The sequence below is a fragment of the Xiphophorus maculatus genome, chromosome 6 (assembly GCF_002775205.1).
Source record: "Xiphophorus maculatus strain JP 163 A chromosome 6, X_maculatus-5.0-male, whole genome shotgun sequence".
Lineage (NCBI taxonomy): Eukaryota > Metazoa > Chordata > Actinopteri > Cyprinodontiformes > Poeciliidae > Xiphophorus > Xiphophorus maculatus.
Window position 1 is genome coordinate 23,431,272 of NC_036448.1, and position 21,724 is coordinate 23,452,995.

Consider the following 21,724-nt stretch of genomic DNA (forward strand, 5'->3'; position numbering starts at 1 on the left):
TCTGATTAATGTGTTTCTGTCACAGAAAGAGCAGCGAGGACGCAGTGAAAGAGCGTAGGAGGGTGTCGGGGTTGTTGAGCATGATGGAGCCCAGCCTTCTGCAGTTCTACGTCTCCAGGCAGTGGCTCAACAAATTCAAGACCTTTGCAGAGCCGGGCCCCATTTCCAATGATGACTTCCTTTGTGTGCATGGAGGTGCGTAAGTAATTTCCTCACTGAAAAACTCTGACAATTTCACTGCCAACTTGAAAAGCTTCTGTTTGTCCCCATCGTTTCCTAATTTTATCAAGATCACAACAGAATATTAATTGAGGTTATAAAGAAATTAATCTATACAGGATGTCCACTCATCCTTAAAAACTCTTAAACTGATGTATCTAAAATTAAGGCCTTAAAAATGTCTTAAATTTATGAAACAAAATCACTGCAAAAACACAAAATCTTACCAAGTATTTATGGTCTAGTTTCTAGTGCAAATATCTTGGTACACTTGGAATAAGACCAAATGTACTTAAAAGTAACTTTTCAGTACTACATAGAAGCTTGTTTCAAGTCAATAACTGTTAAATGTTGATTTAAAAAAGTACTAGCTCCATTATTTCACTTACAGCATGGGAATTTTTTTTTCCTGTAAGTGAAAGTGTCTGCCAATGCAGCATCAATATTAATAAATTATTGACTTAAAACAAGCTCCTCTATCTTGATGAAAAGTTATTTGTAAGTTAGTTTTCTTATTTCAAATATAAAATAAGACATTTTCACTAGAAACTAGGCTAAAAATGCTTGGTAAGATTATGAGTTTTGCAGTGAAGTTGGTCTAAAGTACGTTAATCATGAATCTTACATTTTGCCAGAGCAGGAATAGTTAATCTTGTATATTCTATATAGCTTTTTTTATTTTTCCTTTTCTGTCACCCAAAACTTTTGAGTTGGGCACAGATATCTTCATTGAGTCAGTTGAGGTCATCAATATATATCAATAATTGAGGGCACCGGTAGCAAGTAGCTAATATACCTTGCTTGCTTGCTAGGTAGTTTTTTCTTTTTATTATGGTTAATTGCAAATTTATCGGCAGTTAGCTGGTCGCTCTTCAGATTTGCCATTTGCTCTGTAGTTTTCAATTCTCATGGAAAAATATATATAGAGCTAATATAAAATATGCAATTTTGTTTTGTACATTTCTGCTTCGATTCAGGTCTTAAATGTCATTCACAATTGTCTTAAAAAATCTTAAATTTGAGTTGATGAAACCTGCAGAAACCTTACAATTAAGAGAATGCAAAAACAGAAATACCAGCAGGTTGCTACATCATATCCGTTTGGTACAGAGATAATATCCATGCAGTAAAACTAAGATCGTCTCTGGAAAAAGCAACCAACTCTAGTATTTCTGACAGAGGATAACAGTTTCTCACCTTCAGAAATTTATTTCCAGGCATGCTGTGGCAGCATATGTACTCAGGAAATGGTTTTCTATAATAATACCTTCATATGGTTGGCTGTCTTTTTACTTCTTTTATTTGAAAATGTTCACTTGAATTTTAATCATCTTAGATAAAAGATGAGGATTTAAACATTCGCTACCCTGAAAGCTAATGACTTATCCTGATTATTATAATTAGAGCCCTGTGCATCTTTCAAGTGCCTTTTAATCACACTGTTCATTGTCTTGACTTGTGACAGTTAAATCTCCTGCTGTAAAGCTCTTCTGCAGAATATCTGCAGCCTTATAGTGTCAACCTTGTTTTCCGATGTTATACAAGTTTTAACTGCGTTTGCATAAAGGAACAAAGGCAGAAAAATTTAATATTTTAATCAGTTTTAAATGCGCAAAGTTAAAATATACACTGTTGTCCTAATTTTTAATTCTAAAGTTATAGATAATTTTATATATGTTTAATAATGAAGGTTCAACTTTTGCTAAAAAAAAATTTTTTTTTTAAATTCAGAGTTACAAGAAATAGCTTTTTTTGTTGTTTTTATGAGATTGGCAAGTTGCTCCAGCTGTTTAAATTTGGATTATGGCTGCATAATATCAGTAAAACTGACATTGCATTTTTTTGTGCCAGCAGCAGTGAGTGGGCGCAATAGCTCATCTGCTGCTGTGAGACTCTGTCAAACTGACTAAATATTACAATACAGGTTCATAATACTTGGAATACATTAGCCAACAATTATTGCTTTCCAAAGAGTCATTTGCACACACTGACATTATGATGGTGACATATTTGTGCTATATTGTGTATTCATAATTTAGATTTCATTAAAGCAGGTTCAAAGAGTAAAACATTTTGAAACATTAGATGTAAAGTTATTCTTAAGTTTTGTCATTCTTTGGGACTCTTATTCTGAACCAGAGAAAACAGTAAATGTCAGGCTCTAAAGGCTACTATAAACTATAAATACATTTTTAGCAAGATTGATTTGTACCTTGTAAAAGATTATTGAGTTTTATTAATTGAAAATTGATATATTGCAAGTATTTCACCTGCAAAATTATGTTATGAAGCACACTCCAATGAATCATTTAAAAAATCTTCCTTATGTAACGTCCATTACCTAGCAACCCCAGCGAAGTCCATCCCATTACCCAGCAACCCCATCTAAGTTCCAACGTGTTGGGTCAGCTGGTTTTATTACTGCATGCACTGTACAATGGCCGCTGGAAAAGACAAGTGTTTGTTGTTTACTTACCATCCAGAAACCACTTGCTGCATTCTTGTTGGTTCTGCTGGAGGCTCTACTAGTGCTTTTCAAAGATGTACTGTTGTATAGTTGTGCATCTGGCTGCAGCCATTTTCACATGCAACTGTAAACATTGAGTTGGGAGGCGTGGCCAGCAGCAGCTTATTTGGATTTAAAGTGACGAGATGCCCTAAAACAGCTCTAAATAGACAACTGGCTAGACAAAAAAATCATTATTTAAGAATAATTTTGTGCAAAAATGTAATGAACATGTTTTATATAAACTATCAATATAACTTGTTCAAGGAAGCATAATAGATCACTTTTAAATATTTGGGACAAATTTTTATTAGTGTTCAGTAGTAAAATTATTCTTAAAAAAGTGCAACTTTCCTAATACTTGAGGGATCGGTGTATTTTGATTTCCATAAAGACTAAATTTTGGGGTGTTGTGGTGGCGCAGGGGCAAAGCACAACCCACCTAGTGAGGCCTTAGTCCTCGTGGCGGTGGTCGCAGGTTCGATTCCCGGCCTGGCGACATTTGCAGCATGTCTTCCCCCTCTCTCATTACCCTATTTCCTGTAAAACTACTTTCAAATAAAAAGACCAGTAGAGCCAACAAAACCTTTTAAAAAAAAACAACTAAATTTTAGTTATTCATGTCTCTCACTTGGACTAAATGGTTTTGTTGTTTTAGAATTAGAATTTTTTGTTTGTTACTTTACACTTGTACAATTAGATTAAAGCCAGCTCCCAAACAGTGCAAGTGATGTAAGAAATGTACACAATATAAATAAAAATATGGTGGTATTTACAATGACGTACAGCTCCGGAAAAAATTAAGAGACCATTTAAAATGATACGTTTATCTGGTTCTGCTTTTTGTGAGTATATGTTTGAGGAAAATGAACATTGTTCTTTTATTCTATAAACTACTGATAACATGTCTCTGAAATTCAAAGCAAAATATTTTTATTTATTTGCAGAAAGTGAGAAATGGTCAAAATAGCAAAAAGATGCAGTTCTTTCAGACCTCAAATAATGCAAAGAAAACAATTTCAGATTCATTTAGAAACAACAGTTTCCTGTTTTAACTCAGGAAGAGTTCAGAAATCAATATTTGGTGGAATAACCATGAAGTTTTCAACAGGGTTCAGTTCAATGGGCTCTTAGTTTTTTTTAGAGCTGTATATGGACACACATATACACATAGCTATAAACACACACATACACATATAACCACCAAATAATCTGTGCCTGTGAGAGTTCAGGGTGTTGATTGCTTTTGGGAAGAAGCTGTTTTTGAGTCTGTTTGTTTGGTTTTTGTCTCATCAGGCGTGCCACCCAACAAATCATCGTACATTGACGATCTGGTGGTGATGCTGCCCCAGAATGTGTGGGACCACCTTTACAGCAGGTACGCCCTGTAAAAGTGCCGTCTGGCTGCGGTCTTGTTTGCCTTGTGGGGTGCACTGCTAAAACACCAAATCTTACCAAGTATTTTTAGTCTAGTTTCTAGTCCAGTTATCTTATTACACTTGAAATAAGACAAAACTAACTTACAAGTATCTTTTCAGCAAGGTGTAGGGGTTTATTTTATCCCTTTGAGTCCTAAGTTTCAAATCTCCTCCTGGATATTTTTGCTTTTCTTATTGTACGCAGTTCTTTTAATGCCCAGTGAGTAAATTTAGCAACTGGAACTTTCAATATCTAGCAGTTATTTTCTCAATTTACTGTCTATTAAGAGTGCCCCTCAGATTAATTTCACTTCCTGCTACGGCGGGGGGTGAGATTACCGTAATAACCCGATACTGGCTGGAAAGCACAATATCTCCCCTGTCAGGAACTGTTGGAATTTTTCAGATAGTGCAAAGTGTGGTGGAAATATGGTACTGCAAATTTGGCTGGATAGTCGCCGACACGTCCGGTCTAGAAGGGTTAAGTGAATAATTCTTTAGTATTGGTGAAAAGTACTAGTTTCTTTTTTCAGATATTTTCACTTATCACATGGGACAAATGTCTTGTTATAAGTCAAATAATCTGCCAATGGAATTAGTACTTTTTCAACAATATTTACTTAAAACAAGCCTCTATATTTTGCTGATAAGTTACTTTTAAATTACTTTATTTCAGGTTTCCTAAGATATGTGCACTAGAAACTAGACAAAGTTTCTAGTTTCTAGTGAATTGTGTGTGTTTACCTAATCAGAGTGTTTGCCTGCAGGTACGGAGGGGGCCCTGCTGTCAACCACCTGTACGTTTGCCACACATGCCAGATCGAGATAGAAAAACTGGAAAAGCGGCTCAAATCGGAGCTGGACCTATTTGTCCGGGTGAGCCTTTCGCTCCGTTTGTTTGAAATCATCTGATAGCGCCTAGCTAAGCGGCGAAGAAGCTGTTTTGGGTGTGAATGATAATGCATTGTGTGCCTCCGAGCAGCCAGGACTAATGGCTGTATGCAGGCCCATTCTCCAGTCTTTTGGTAACCAGTTGATGAGATGAGAAGGAGTGAGTCCGATAAAAGCCTCATCATTAATGGATGGAGACAGATGCAGCCGTTAGTGGCTCGCTCACACAGGCGCTGCTCCAAGGAGAAATAAATGCATTATACGTGTGAATTGGAGGAAAAACAGGAAGACTGAAATAACAGCGAGTTTATTTCTGTGAAACATTAAAATTGGCGCAGTGTGGTGTCAGGACTGTCTTCTAATTGGAGGAACTACCAGAGAGAATTAATTAGGTTTTTCATCTGTTCTCTTCTAAATCCTTTCATCCTCAAATATGCTTTACCCCCACCCTTCTTACATCCCCTTTCCTCCCTCTTGTCTCCATCACTCACTCCTCCCCCACTTCCTCTCTGCCGCCCCCCCTCCCTGTAGCTCAACAAGGCGTTCCAGGAGGAGGAGTCTCCGGTGGTCATATACTGCATCAGCATGCAGTGGTTTCGTGAGTGGGAGGGCTTTGTCAAAGGAAAAGACAATGGTAAATGGACTGAAGTCTTTCCTTTCCTCCCCCCTGTCCCGTTTAAATGTCTACTTAAAAGGTCATATGAACATTGAATAAAAACCGATGTGTGCTGATGATTAAAATGTGGAAAATATTTAATTCTGACATAAGCAACTGGTGTAGATGTGGAAAAATTGCGAATAGAAGATTTCTTGTTTGTGGATATAATTAATTTAGCAGAAAAAAAGTATTTTTCCCTCATGATGTTTCATCAGAGAACTTCCTTAGTCCCCTGAGTCAGGATTCTGTCATGCTGCAGCAAAATGAAATGTCAGAATACATTTCATTTTGTTGGCTTCCCTCACTTTGTATTGTCATTTCTATTTATAACGACTTGAATCTGGAACGTTTGGGAAAGTCTTTTTTTTTCTTTGTTTTCTCTGACTTCTGCTCCTCTGATATTTCCGTTCTCTCAGTAACAATCGCTTTTCGTAGAACGACAGAAACGTTTGACATTTCAACACGTTTGCTCTTTGTGTCAGCTACAATTAAAATATGTCTTTAAAGACATCATGTGTGCAAATTACTGGTGCGGATATTAAACACTTGTTTCTCCTTTTTTTTTCTGTCGTTTTAAGATCCTCCAGGACCGATTGATAATTCCAAAATAGCCGTTAACAAGAACGGACATTTTATCCTCAAACAAGGTATGAACAAGATGTACACTGCATAAAAAAACTTTTTTTTGTCTGGCATAAAATCAGATTAAACTTTTTTAGAGAGTTGTGATTTTTTTATTCTACTTATTTTTTTATTTCTTTTTTCAGAGTCAGAGGTTTGAAGTGTTACTATGCCTCTAAGCAACATCTGAGCTAAATTTGAGTCGTACCTATTTTTCATGGTGTCACACCAGGAAACACGAGGTTTCCTGGTGTGTCGTTGTGGAAAAATCACAAGAACTCAACCAAGATATCAGAAATTTGATCTTCACCACAAGTCAGGGGTGTAAAACTCATTTTTATTTTTGCATCATATCAAAATCATAAATGCCCTCAAAGGATTACTCAGAACTACATTATCAAACTATTAATGTGTTAACACATTAACACTATTAATGTGCGTATAGTTTGATAAATGCTTCTTAAAATTGAAAGTTACTGAAATTCTTTTCACATTTATGTAATTTGGCAGTGTATAGATAAAAACAATTTTGATTTGATTGATAAAATATATAAACACACCTGTTATCTTGAACATTCTCAGGAGTCTAGAGGGCCACATAAAAAGCTACAGCGGGCTGGATTTGGCCCCTGGACCTTGAGTTTGACTCCATGTTGTCATGTTCATATGTTCAGATAATTACATTCAAGTGTCAGCAGTATGCTAATGTCCAGCCATGGATTCTGATGGATGTGTTTTAGTGTAAAATGTGCCTATCAATTTGTGAGGATGATGCTGGCTGAAGCTGGTAAGAGTTTCGTTCTCCTCAATTAAACAAATCCTATACTGACTGGTGCTAAAAGGACACTCAAAGAAGAAGAAATTACTCTGAACCAAAGTGAAAAAATAATAATAATCAAGATTACAATGTTATGTTATGTGGTGTGATAAAACTAAAATTGAAATGTTTGCTGGTAATGACTTTTATGAAAGACGGGAAGGGTGGAAGCTTGAAGACACCATCTCTACTTGTGACATATCAAGACATTAATAAGGAAGTTAAAGCTTAGGCAAAAATCAGTCTTCTGCATGTAAATGGACAAGGACGCTAAGCAGACAGTCACATTGGTTTTGAATTGGCTTAAAGCTGCAGTATGTAACTTTTATCCAAATTAGACTTTTTTATATCTTTGTTAAAATTGTCACTATGTTGTGACAATATGGTATAAAACAGATGATCAGTGAAATAGCTGAGCTCCTCGGGCTTCTCCCAAAACAACAAATCAGAGTCGGGAGGCGGGTCTTAGCGCAGCTCAATCCAACCCCTGCCTTCGCTTCTTGCAATGAATGCTAGGCTAGTTAGCATAGCCATCAATAATGGCTCAGAAATGGTTTTCCTGTAACGGTAAGTTGTTTCTCCACCATGAGGTTGATTGACAGCGCTAAGACCCGCCTCCTGGCTCTGATTGGTTGTTTTTGGTCGGGAGCGGTGCATCTCTTCTTCAGACGGTAAAAGTAGCTCAAGAGGGAGGTGGATCGTTTCATAGATTATCTGTCTCATAAACTGTCAAAACTTGGTGACAATTTTATCAAATATGTTAAAAACGTATATATATTTTTTTTTTAATAAAAGTTGCATACTGCAGGGTTTTCCCCAGAAAACTTGCTAAGCCTGGTGGTTGGGCACTAGGGCAGTCATTCATCCAGCAGCCCGTCATGTTTTTGGGTTAAAAAATGTTTAAAATTGACAGGAAATTTTAAAATATCACTTGATAATCATGTGTTATTGAAAGATTGGAAGATTAATACCTGAACACCTACTAAAAAGCCTTAAAAAATGCAAACATTTAAAAAAAAAAAAAACCTTAAATAAATAAGCAATGCTTAGACTGGTGGGGGCACAAGTAAAGCCTGGTGGCCCACCAGGCTTATGATACACTGGGGGAAACACAACATACTGAATCTTTAAGGACAACATAATCAATGTTTTGGCATGACATGGCAAATACTTTGACCCTAATAATACTATTTAAAAAATAATCCCACCAAATACTAAGAAATTATATATGAATGTTTAGATATAAAGTAAGTAATAAAGATTCTTTAAGTCTGATTTTATGTCAGTGAGAGAAAAAGAGGTACATCTTTATATGGTTTGTTCAAACAGTTTTTTTTACTTTGAAAAGACTTTGAAATATGTTAATTACTCTGGCACTCACCTTGCAGGAGCCGACTCCGGTCAGATCTCTGAAGAGACGTGGAACTTTCTCCACTCCATCTATGGCGGCGGACCTCTGGTGATGGTCCGACCAAGCGTCAGCCACCAAGAAGCCGAATCCTCGCAGTCAGAAGAGAAAATCGAGGTGGAGACGCGCTCAGTTTAATACAGCACTTGAGACAAGACAAAGAAACATTCATGGATACAATAAAAATAAGCTTTTTATTTTGCACTTTTATTTCTGATGCATCCAATCAAAGGACCTCATCTTTACCGCTATATGACAGCCTTTCGACGGAGGGATTTTACATGTCTTAAAAGGCTTGCCATGTTGTAAAAATATGTATAAAGCGCTCTTAAATTTCTATTAGCACTGTATATTTCACATGTTGGGATATTTTGTTTTTTTGTTTTTTCAGAAATACGCATTTAAATTTACTGTATGTGCAGCTACAAATTCCTCTGAATGCCATATTTCTTTTCTGTTTGTCTTGACCAAATGAGCACATAATGTATGTCCATGTGTTGCTAATAATATCGATGAATCACATTATACTTTGCTGTAAATATATCACACATTATTCCTCTTGTAAGAATGGTAAGGAAAGGATAAAATGTGACAATATCTAAAGGTTATGAAGGGACTAATTGCTGAGTAGCCTCAGGAATGATTTTTGTGTTTTGCACTGTTCTATAGACACACAAATTTGGCATGCTCTATGCGGTGTCTAGTTTGTATTTGAATGTATCAGTACTGATAGTTTGTTGGTCAGAATTGAGCACTTGATTATCACTAAAATGAGTGATTCAATATGATGTCAATCGTTTGTTTTTTTGTAGAAAATATTTGGCAGGCAGACTGTAACGCATGCTTATCTCTCAAGCACAGGTTAACTTAACAGTCACATGAAACTGCATGTAGATGCAACGCTTCTCGTATAACGTGGTCTGTCTTCACAGAATTGTACAGCTATAGGAAGCATCTTTTAGTATGAAATGAAAATCATCAGCAATCTAATTAAAGGCATTATTTTTGTGTATGGGCATGGTGTAGCTTTAAGTGCTGGCTGATAGGTCACCTAAATGCTGTATTCCAAGTTTATGCATTTGACTAAGATCTACCCTGATGTTTTATTTTGTTGGCTGACACTATTAAAACTTCATGCAAACATGCTGAACACCGTGCATATTTGATGTCATGCTCTTAGGATAGAGAATGAGAGGAAATGTGTTTTTATACAGTCTTTAGTTTAGTAATTTGATAGCCAGAATTACAGTTTGCAGAGGCAGAAAATCTTCGGGGTAAGTGTTGCTTTTTTAACCAGAGCGGCTGAGTCGGCTCACACACACCCCAGACTAGTTGGCTGGACTGAAAACATGGCTGCGACCGAGGCAAATTTAAGGAAGTGAGGTATGTGTAATTCTTCAGCTTCAAAAGCCTTTAAGAAGCGGACCTCCCGCGGGGCGCTCGTATTAGGAAAAGAAAATGTAAAAACTTGAATTCAGTCGCACACTAGATAAGGCGTGCGGCCTTAATTTGTGGCTGCACCTTAATTACATCGGCAAAGTTGTGCGCGGAACAATCAGCTAGCTGCGGCTAGCCTTAGCGGCTAACTGTGCTGCTTGAGCCTGAACGCAGCAGCTGAATTATAAAAACACACTGTTGAGTATAATCACATTTGTCTGAATGTCGATTTAGTAAATATCTGAAGCAGCTATTATTAATTTTATTAGGTTTGCGACAACTAAAACAGACCCTCCCATACTCAAAGTATCTGGAGATAAAGCTAAGCTAACGTTAGCCAACTCGGCTAACTAGTCGATCATAACAGACAGATTCGAGTTTATTTGTCCGCCGACTGACATGGAAAGGGTGTAACTTTATTTCTTATTTCTCTTGTGCATTTTATGTGTAAGCGTCTGGGGGTAAAATGTGTCATTTTTAACTCGCACTGAGAGCTAATGGTAAGTAAGTTTGCTACGTTTACCCCGCTAAGCGACATGCTATAGATTAAGTGTGCTCTCCCTGGAAGTTGGACGGCGCTAACGTTTCAGGGGGACCAGTCCTCTGGCTTGGCGTTAATGTCAGGTTGTATTTTTAATATTCCGACTTTAACCTGCTTGCAGACTTTCTGTTAACGGGTCACACGTGTTTTGCGGCAACGCCGTCTAGTTTTTCTGGTTTTAACTGCATCCTCAGGTCTCCCAACTTTTATCGGCATCTGATTAGCTGGGATGTTGGGGATTTGAGCGATTCTCATCGGTACGTATGGCAGCTCCATTTCGCGGATTTCCCGTTGCCAGCAGGCCTTTTGGGAAGTATTGGAAGTTCAGGTCAGCAACAGAGGCGAACACTAGCTAAAACAAATTTCAGTCTACAAAACTCAAGGGCGCTTTCCATCAGTTACTATTTATAAAACTGTGTATTATTTCACTTAAATGAGAGCAGCGTTTATTCCGCCCCCAACAATATGCCATACTTTAAACCAAATCTGTCATACTGGTAATGCAATCAGATCAACACGTGTTACCACAACTGACAGCCAAACAAGAGCTTTATAGAGGAACAGGAAGTATGTTTATTACAACCGCACGTGTCCTAGCTAGGTAACAATTTAATTTCGCTTTGACACTTCAAATTTTAGTTTAAACTAACCTCATGTGGCGTGAAGTGGATCATTTACAGCAAGGTTGGTTTTATTAGTTATACATTTTTGTGTTGCGTTTATTCTGTAAGGCATTAGTCATCCATCATTTATTACCACAAAGAGCATTCAAAAACACTTTAATGTTCTCAAAGGGAAATTAAATGTTGTTTTGTAGATCTTGATGGCTCTGTGTTGGAAGGATCTCCTGTAACAGTCTGTATTACAGTAGATATGAAGAAGCCTCTGACCAAAGGTTATGTTGTAAAGTAGTTTTGTGAAGAAGATTTTTACGGTTGTCCAATCTTTTTGATTTTTCAGAAAAATCCTGTTTTGATTCACCTAGTCCAGGTTGTTTAGCAGTTTCCTGGCTCTGATGCTGTTATGCTAACAGTTTATGGCAATAGAGTTCACTCCCTCCCCAACAGGCTTGTAGGCCAAATGCTGTAGCTAAATAGGACATGTTTTTTCTGCAACAAGACAATTTTTTTTACTTTGTTTCCTAATTATTGTCCTAATGGATTTTTTCTGTTGTAGGTTGTAAAAGACACACCAATAAGCATAACATTATGACCTCCTACTTAATATTGTGTTGCTCTTCCTTTGTTGTCAAGTTGTGGACTCTACTAGACCCCTGATGTTGTGATCTGGTATCTGTCATCAAAATCTTTGCAAAATATCAATTTAGTCCTGTGAATTGTGAGGTGGAGCCTCTGTGGATTAGCCTTCTTTGTGCAGAACATCCCACAGATGCTAGATTTAATTTGAGATCTGGCTGAATGCAGAGGCCTGGTCAACCCTTAATATTTGTTGTTCTCCTCAATCCAGTCCTGAGCTGTTCTTGCTTTGTGGCGGGGTACAAACTTAGTGCAGGTTGCTTAAATCTTTAATTTCCTTTTGGGATTAGTAAAGTATTTTTGAAGTGAATTGAATTATCCTGCTGAAAGACACTCCAACCATCAGGGGAAACTATTATACTTGGCATTGAGCATGCTGTTGCAATGTCATCCTCAGAGGTCAGCATGTTCACCCTGATTGGTTTGCAGCAAACTGTGACGAATTATTTGACATAGATGCCAAAAGGTGCATTCACAAAAAAAAGTTGTTTGGTTCACTTTAATTTAACTCTAGTTTTCCTAGAAAGTCTGGTTCATTTATGGAAGTGTGAATGCTAATTGAACTTTGATATGCAGTCCGCATAAAAACTTCGGTCTCGGTTCAGTTTAAGTGAACTCTGGTGCTGTTCGAATACATATGTGAACGCCAAGTGGACCGGCGACTGCTCCAAAAGGAGGAAGGGGACTATAGCGCAGGGCATTCTGGGTAAATGCAACTAAAACAAACACGTTAGTCTGGGAGAAATAATTCGTGATCTGTTACCAAAAAAAAAAAAGAAATTCTACAACCACCAAAATCTGAGGCTACTCCATTTTTGTTTGTATTTTGTGAAGGAAGTTGCCCTCATGTCTTCTTCAGAGGGTTTTGTGTTGTTTCTTTCAGTGGTTCTTGGTGCAGCGCCACCACAGGTGAAGACGGGAACAGGTTTTGGTAACACTTTATTTGTTATAAAAGTATTACTGATTAAACTTTAAAAGTTATGTAGCTTTATGTTATTAAAGCTAAAGTTTAATCAGTAATACTTTTATAACAAATTTATGTCAGATCATGATTTCTTGGTTAATGTCAAGTTGTCATAACGAAGACATTTTGAATAATATCATCTTTATTTTAAAAGTGTCATGATTTACCCAATGGCACTTTATGACAACAGTCATAAATATTCATGAAGACTTAGTCATGTTCATGACAGGCGTTATATCATGTTTATGACGGTGTCATATCCTGAATCTTATTCACAACCCATCAAATAAAGTGTTACTTACCCAGGTTTTTTAAAGTGTTTAAGTGGCTTGCAGTGTAATCATTTTTAATAATTTTTGGTACAAATTGAACCAAATTGAACAAAGTCTACTCAACTATCAGATGTGAAAACATCCTATATCACGTCCACCTGTCAGTAGTTATAAGATTGTACATATTATTGTTACAATTTTGTAAATGTTTTGTTTTCCATGCAGTTCTGCAGCTCAGAATGTGTTTTTTTCAGTTTAAGATTGTTCTTCTGAAAAACCTATCAATCCCTAAAGTCTGCAGCAACACTGTGCAAGCCACTTGCTCTCCTGATTTTACGACTTTCCGGTCATTACACCTCTGTAAGGCGTGCTTGACATTAGATTGCACAAGAACTCAGGTCAGGCAGCCAAATCCACAATGAAATGATAACTTTGCTTTGGGCAGACCTGCATCGCATTTCCCACCGACAACTGGTTGCAGTGTTAAACAAATGTATTGACAACAAAGTATTTATCAAGACAAAGAAATGAGAGCAAATGCTCCATAATCATTGCATGGTTACTCAATTAAACAGTAATGATTTTGATGAAGTGATTAGTTTTTGCCTTCTTTGGTGCTCGTCAAATGAAGTGACTTAATTGGTTTTGTGGTGTCGAGTCTAAGGGTGAACCTTCTGTCTGGCTTCCTTTATGCATGGACGAATCACATTAGCTTTGTCAGCTGGACTCTTTAGTGGAGTGTGAGTAATACGTGCATATGGTAATTCTGGGTCCAGGCCGCTTTTGTATTTACTTGTAGGAGTAATATTAAACGCATCTAGATTTGTTATTGGCATATTGTAGAAGGAAAAACCTGCCTAAAGTAGAGACAGAAAGAGGTTTTAAATATATTTGTTTTGACAGAGCATGCCCTTCAGATTGATGGATTGAGATGTAATGTAAATGAGCACTGCAGCCTAACAGCCAGTTTATCAAATATGAGTTATTTCTCTGTGGACTGAAAGAATGCCTGTACCGTCTGTAGAAGGACGCCCAGTGAGATCATCTCTCTGTAAAAGTCACTTCAATACGACCTTTACAGAGTAAGGTTTTTTTTCTTGTCCCCTTTTGTTAGATTTATTAAATGGAGCCTGATCTGGAGCATATTTCATTCTGTGTCTCTGACTGTGAATCCTTGAGGAAAAACAGTTGTGTAAAACAACAGAGTGGGGTTTTATATGTATATCTGTAAACATCTCTAATTTATTACACATTTGCATGCACAAAGCTAACTTGATTACAGATTACATCCTGCATAATAGTGCAAGACTTTCTGTTTGTGTATGTATTGTAAAGTTTGGTTTAGATGAGTACTTCAAAGCCTTTTAATTGTAGGGTCGGATATTTTAATCATTTTATTATGAAAGCCACCATGTTGTGTCTCTGTTTTCCCTCCAATCTTATTTTTGAGCTTTTAGTTTGATATTTGACGCTAGACGCTGGTTCTGTCTTATTAAAAAAAAACCCAAGAAGGAAATTCACAACTATTCTTAGACACACTTACATGTTAATTTGTATTTCTGTTCACATTATGAAGCAGTTTCTTGGCTTTCACACCCATACATTGTTCCCAGCAGGATATTGTAGCAAGACTGGGAGTGACCATTCAAGGGCTCTGCTTTTACTTGAATTGTGTCAGGAAATTCATTGTAATGCTTTGTGTACATTACTTTTTTTTATTTTTGGGTACTCTGAAAGGTTATGTAAAGATTGAAGCTGTTTGACCCCTCTGGCAGCAGAGATCAACAGCCTTATGGCCAACCAAAGTCTACAGTGTTATCTTGTCTGAGTACGAAGGAATCATAGTTTGGCGTTCCTGACAGATATATCAGACTACTTCTAAACCAAGTCTATATTACACAAGATGAGCAGTAATCTCAGCATGGCGTGTGGGAATGAATATATACTGTATATTTGCTGCCATGTTTTTATCTCCCTGAAAGAAACAGGAGGTGACCAATGAACAGAAGCTTTGAGGCAGGTTGGTTGCCAGGTATTAGTCTACTGAACTGGATGAAAATATTAGATATGACTGGGGCTGCACAATATTTGGAAAACAGGCAATATGTTCTTTAATAAGTGTAGCTGTAATGTCTTGTAATAAATAAAATAAGTAAACTGTATTAATGTATTTTTAATTTTGGGTTTGTAGAGAATATAGAGCTCAGATAATGAGTAGTAAGTCTGTTCAGCACCTGGAAACTGATTAAATTCAAGGTCTCCAGCTCTACAACAAGATTTTATTAAAAATATTTGGTTAAAATCTTCTGTATTTAGCATTGAAATAAGTTAGTTTTGGACTGCATTAAACGATTAAGTGTCAACAATTAAATGTCAGGCAAAGAGAGTCTGAAAGCATGATACTAATTAGCAAATATTTATTGTATCAGTTATCAAGCTTTGCCAGAACCAGGTTTCTCTGCAGAATTTGAATTCAGACTAAAAGGTATGAACTTGGTCTCCCACCTTTTTTTGAATGTACAGTGGTGTAAAGAAAAATAAATTCTGCACAATAAAAAAAATAATTCTGCTCAAAAAGCACTTTAACACGGGTTTCTTCAGGAGACCCATTTCATAAAGAAGTGCGACTTTTTTTTTTATCATTCAGCTCCGCACATGAACTGCATTTAATTATATTTTGAAATGAATTATTTATTCATGCTCTGATAGAGCCAACAGTGGTGAAAATAGTTTAGGTAACAATCATGACAATGCGTTCAGGCGGGTTTCAGGCATGGTCATTTGGAATTTATTATTCTTACCACAGAATTTAAATTCTTTCTCATAATAAAGGAGGAATGCCTTTTGCCACTTAGAGGTTTCTTACTTAATCAGGCTGTTGAGTCAAAGCAATAATAATAAGAAAATTGCTAAAAATTTAAAATTTGTTTTTATGCACTTATATTTTGTAAATTTAGGATTTAATCATTGTATAATATTCCTGTGCATGTTAAGACAACTCCCTAGGTTTAAGTTTTTATGCTTATTTAATTCTAGGGTCATTGTATAATTATTTTAATGAGGAAAAGGTGGGAATTTTTTTTTCAGAACCACATTATTAATTTCACTTCTGAATTCTAAATAGGATTTTTATTGACTTGGTTTGGAAAATATAGTTTAGTTTCCCACCATTGGGAAAATAGAAGGCAAACTGTCAAGGTCAGCAGGTGTTCTCAAATTATCAAATGTTTGATTCTGCCCAAGTGTGGTTTTAAATTTCACTAAAGCTTCTCTAATCCTGACAGTTGCACATGAATTTTATAATTTGCTAGGCGCTGGAATTAAAGAGCTAGTATTTTTTTAAGTTTTGGATGTCATTTGCACATTACTAACATATATTTTCCACATATCCTCCTGTTTTAATATCTTTTGGGGCTATCCTTAATTTATTCAGGTTTGTTGAATAAAACTTCAATAAAAGTTTTATTCAACATGCATCAAGGCAGTAGTCCAATGACAATTGCAGGACGCCAACAAGGACTGCAATTCTTGTGGATATCAAAGCAGGCGAGACATTTGTTGTTTTGATAATGGCTGTGTTTGTAACAATTTGGGTGTAATGTTATAGGCAAAATCACATCATTGTCACCTGACATGCTCCTTATTAGAAGTGATGGACATATTCGTTTCATTAGTAACAATAATGAGTGGAAAACATTTGTCCTTGGCTGTCACTGGTTAGCTCAGTTGGCAGAGTATGAAACTCTTCATATTAGGGTCATGGATAAGGCCCACATTGGGCGCCAATTTGCTGGGAATTGGACTGGTGACAAAATGTAACAATGAAATTATATTTTCGTTCAGGATTTTTCTCTTCCCACAGAAAGAGTTTATTAGTGCATCTGTGTAAATTACACTTCTTCATCAAACAAACCCAAAATTCCCAACATTTGGATAGTTACAAGGATATTTATAGAGATCTACTTAAATTGGTGTCCTTAAATCTCAACCAATCCAGTTTTCTGACCTGCATTAATTTGTTCACTCAAATTACACTGGACTTTCCATGAATGTCTTGAAATTTTCACCTCAAGAGTTTCTCCTATCTAGGCTCCATTACTTTTTATAGCAATGTCTCTATTAATCTGTCTACATTTTGCTGAGTTCCAAGTTTTTCCTGGTAGCCGGTGACTGTCCTAGACAAAACAATCCTTTTGATAAACACATGCTGCAACTAAAAACATATTTATTGTTCTACAGTAGCAGCTCACAGTTTTTTTTCTTTGTAAAGCTTTTATTATGGCACTAGTGGCCTTTATTCAACAGTAGCTTAACAGAAAGGACGACAGAGAGAGAACGGGCAAAGTTGCATAATTACAATATACATAGTGCTTTGTGAGACAGACTTTACAGAGACAAGAAAGGTTGCAGTGTTTTATTACGGTACATCTTACTTATGACAATAATGCATTGGTTTGTGTCTTTCAGATGCCCACGTTCTGCTGCAGAGGAGAGTGCACCAGGATGAGGAGACTGTAGGCACCCGCCGTAGTATGGCCGCACCCCGTTCTTCGCGTGTCACAAGGTCATCAGTGGGGCTCAATGGATTGGATGAGAAGTTTTGTGGTCGAACCCTCAGAAACCGCAGCATCGCCCAGCCAGGGGAGACCTCAGTATCTCCACAACCTAGGGCACGCTCCCCCAAAAAGAAGCAGGATACCAATAAGGACAACAGGCAGGAGTCCAAGTATGATGCCAGAAAAGAGTCAAAGCATGATACCAGTAAAGACTCCAAACAAGACTCAAGTCAGCATGCCAATAAGGTTTCCAAGCAAGAGTCAAAGCCTGATACCAGTAGGGTCTCGAAGCAAGAGACCAAGCAAGATACTAGTAAGAACTCCAAGCAAGAATCAAAGCAGGATAATAGGAAGGACTCCAAGCAAGAGTCAAAGCAGGATACAAGTAAGGACTCCAAGCAAGAGCCAAAGCAGGATACAAGTAAGGACTCCAAGCAAGAGTCAAAGCAGGATACAAGTAAGGACTCAACACAAGAGTCAAAGCAGAATAATAGTAAGGACTCCAAGCAAGAGTCCAAGAAGGATACAAGTAAGGACTCAACACAAGAGTCAAAGCAGAATAATAGTAAGGACTCCAAGCAAGAGTCCAAGAAGGATACAAGTAAGGACTCTACACAAGAATCAAAACAGAATAATAGCAAGGACTCTAAGCAAGACTTCAAGCGGGATACAAGTAAGGACTCCATTAAGGAGTCGGAGCAGGATGCCGTTAAGGAGTCGAAGCAGGACGCCGTCAAGGAGTCGAAGCAGGACGCCATCAAAGAGTCGAAGCAGGACGCCGTCAAAGAGTCGATGCAGGACGCCGTCAAGGAGTCGAAGCAGGACGCCGTCAAGGAGTCGATGCAGGACGCCGTCAAGGAGTCGGAGCACGACGCCGTCAAGGAGTCGGAGCACGACGCCGTCAAGGAGTCGGAGCACGACGCCGTCAAGGAGTCGGAGCACGACGCCGTCAAGGAGTCGATGCAGGACACTGTCAAGGAGTCGGAACACGACGCCATCAAGGAGTCGAGGCAGGAGTCGAATGACAATAAACAAGACAACAAGCAGGACACTGGTGAGGAACTTAATCAAGACTTTGAGCTGGAGTCAAAGCATGCTGCTAAACATGACACAAAACCACAGGAAACCTCCTTGCAAGATAGCCAGCAACTGGACATCTTGCAGAGAAACATAGCTGACTCCAGTGTTCCTGCAGGTGATGAGGATCATTCGACCGTCTCTAGGAAACGGGGCATGTCCCGTTTGGAAAAAGACCTTAAACAAGAGAAGTCCGAGAACTGTGACACAGGGAAAGAGTGGCGGAATACCTCGCCTCCAATCAAAAGGGCCAAGCAGTGCTCTCTCTCTGGAGAGTTTCTGGGACACGAAGAGGACCAAGGGTTTCTGAATCCCCAAAGTCAAGTTTCTGTCTCAGAGCCTTGCAAAGACTTAATTTGTGAAGACTTACCCAGCCACAACTCTTGTAATGCACCACCTGCCTCCTCTATCCTCAGTGAGCATGAAGGTGAGGTAGTTGGGCGACAGGGGAAGGAAGATCATTGCCTGGATTGTGATGGGCCAGTTTTTCCACAAAATTCCCATAAGGCCTCTAATGGACTCCGAGAAACTGATGCAGAGGAAACTAGCACAGTCACTGAACATCCCAGTGAAACCCCCACCTCTGCCACCAGCTTCCCTTCTCTGCTAAATGGCAGTCAAATGGAGGCTCCCTCATCCCCTGACTCATCTGTGCCTTTTAGAAACTCTGTAGCTGGGCAAATGGCGGTCTCTGGTTCAGGAGAATCACCAGCCTCATCTGCACTGACATTTATGGGTTCTGTAGAAGATCCTGTTCCTGAGTTGATAGTGGCCAAAGAGCAGGAGGTGGAGGAGGTGGAAGTTGATGTGGTGGGTGACCCCTTGGGTCTGGCTCACGAGGAGCAGGTGACTGTGAGCGAGGGCGATACAAATGGCCGGTCACCATCACCAGTACAGGAACCTGCTGCCTCCTCTTCGTCCTCTACTGCGAACGTAAACTGTAGTTCAGTCAACAACAGCAACTCAGGAGAAACTATGCCCACACCCACAACACCCCAATCCCCCACAGAGCCAGAGTGCAACCCTTCAATGTCCAGCATGACCCCTTCTTTCACAGAGCTCAACGAACACAGATATACCCTGCAGACGTCACCTAGGAGAGTTGTGTCTGGTGGGAAAGCATCTCCCTCCAAACCCTGCTCTCCTATGACAGACAATGGTCCCTTTAGGGAAGAAGGGGAGATGGAGGACGACTGTCCAATGTTAGAGGAACCTTCTTGCTCAGACTCAGTTGGCCTCTCCAGTGAGCCAGGCTCTGTGAATCCTAGTTGTAGAGCAAGTGAGAAGGACAGTGATTTTATGGAGGACAAGGAGACAGAAAATGGCAAGGAGCTAACACGAAGCGAGGCTGTTGAAGAAGAAGAAGAGGAGGAGGAAGAGGAGGAGGAGGAGGAGGAGGAGGAAGAGGAGGAGCCAGACGTGTATTACTTTGAGTCAGACCACCTGGCTCTTAAACACAACAAAGAGTATGTGAGAGCTCTCAAGGAATATTGGATCATAGTACTTTAGCCCTTGTTTGACCTTATTTCATAAAGTAAAAACAGTCTCATGTTTAAATGTTACATGTGGTAAATATGCATAAAATTCAGTATGTTTTAGTTTAATGTGTAGTTAATAGAACTGAATATCACTCAATTGTTAAATATTGCGATGACTATATCAGTTACAACTTCCCTACATTTTCCTCACTCCTTTTGTTTTTTACTGAGCTTTAAAATTTTGTCCATTAAGCCGAGATTATAAATAGTAAGATCTGTCACTTGTGGACATAAAGCTTGGCACACAGATCAATATTACAGTAACTCCTTTTACTTTGGGTCAAATCGCCCAATATGTTGCTGCAGCAAAATTGCATCAGACAAAGCCAACAGACATATCAGTCCATTAGTGAATGAACACAGTTATGGTTGGTCATGTGCTTATAATTATTACAGGAGAAAAAGGAAAGAGTAATAGCACTTGATGCTGGGCAAAAGAAGGCACAATTTTCCTCCAACACCAGATTTTATTTTTATATAACTGAAAGATCAACAAACTTTGGAGCTATATTAATGCACAGCAAGGTGGCGCTGTTAGTAGTAAGTAAATGAATGTGTATTAATGCAGTTCAGAAGTCTGGTGTGAATTCACACCTGTATGTAGTGATGTCAGTATGCGATTGGGTCACCCAGTAACAGGGGTTGTTTGTACCAGTTTCAAACTCGACTCATTGTTCACTCTTCTTTTCCCAAAACACTTCTCTTTACTTAAGTGTTTTGCATAGAAAAACAAGAGAAACTTAAAAGCAACAGAACAAACAGTCAACATGAGAGGACATCATACATCTCCAGAACACTTTGTAGATGATTTATACATTTGCACCAAGATGTTCTATAAAAGATTGCCATTTTGAGTAAACAAAAGTTCAGATTTCACCTTCAAAAATGATTTTCTCTTTCCTAATTTTATGTCCTTCATTAATGCAAAGTGAGCAGGGGTTTCCTATGCAGTTGTGGCATCAAAGTCACAAAACAGACCACACAGTCTGGAGTGTGGAGAGTCGTGTAGTATCTTCAAATAAAGCCCAGATTGGATCTGATATCACATTTTTCTTCAGGATTCTGTAAATGGTTTGAAATATTGTTCCAATATGTTGAGATATGGGGACGGCTCAAAAACATACAAACTATTGAGGCTGGACTCTGTGCACATCTATCATGAGATGGATCAACAGAAAAAAACCATCTTTGATAGTTCCAGTTTGGATAAATACAATCTTTAAAGAAATACTAAACTGCAGATACATACAGTAGTAGAATGAACATATTTTGGGGATTTCAGCCATTGGATGTCTGTTCACTCCTAGATCTTCTGCTTGGCCCTTTTTGGATTGTCTAATGTAGCTGTTGAGTCCTCCAAGTTATGGAGTTAAGTCTTAAATGGAAATACACACTGTCTTGTAGAACTAGGGGACCAATTAGGGAAGAATTTAAACATTGTCCAAACAAAGCTAGGTGTCTGAAGAAATCTTTACTTTCCAAAGTAAATTTGGTTTGGAATTGCGAAAATGCGGGAAAACAGTCTCATTCAATAAATCTTCTACG

General features: G+C 38.2%; 2 protein-coding genes across 3 annotated transcripts in view; both read left to right on the forward strand.

Moving 5' to 3' along the window:
- The window catches only part of usp33 (ubiquitin specific peptidase 33), a 34,583-nt gene extending 24,895 nt beyond the window's left edge, over positions 1-9,688 (forward strand). Inside the window, exons 19-24 of the mRNA XM_023336190.1 lie at positions 26-195; positions 4,022-4,103; positions 4,911-5,019; positions 5,566-5,668; positions 6,271-6,339; positions 8,519-9,688. Coding sequence (XP_023191958.1) covers positions 26-195; positions 4,022-4,103; positions 4,911-5,019; positions 5,566-5,668; positions 6,271-6,339; positions 8,519-8,676 — 691 coding nt within the window. The 3' untranslated portion in view covers positions 8,677-9,688. The remainder of the gene's footprint in view (positions 1-25; positions 196-4,021; positions 4,104-4,910; positions 5,020-5,565; positions 5,669-6,270; positions 6,340-8,518) is intronic.
- A 124-nt stretch (positions 9,689-9,812) lies between these two features.
- Positions 9,813-21,724, forward strand: part of zzz3 (zinc finger ZZ-type containing 3) — a 34,167-nt gene continuing 22,255 nt past the window's right edge. The window contains exons 1-2 of one of the 2 annotated variants that reach the window (XM_023336189.1): positions 9,813-9,921; positions 17,476-20,107. In XM_023336189.1, the coding sequence (XP_023191957.1) occupies positions 17,541-20,107 (2,567 nt within the window). In that variant the 5' untranslated portion in view covers positions 9,813-9,921; positions 17,476-17,540. Of the gene's footprint in view, positions 9,922-10,540; positions 10,600-17,475; positions 20,108-21,724 lie in introns of those variants that run through there. The other variant, XM_023336188.1, reaches the window with a different exon arrangement.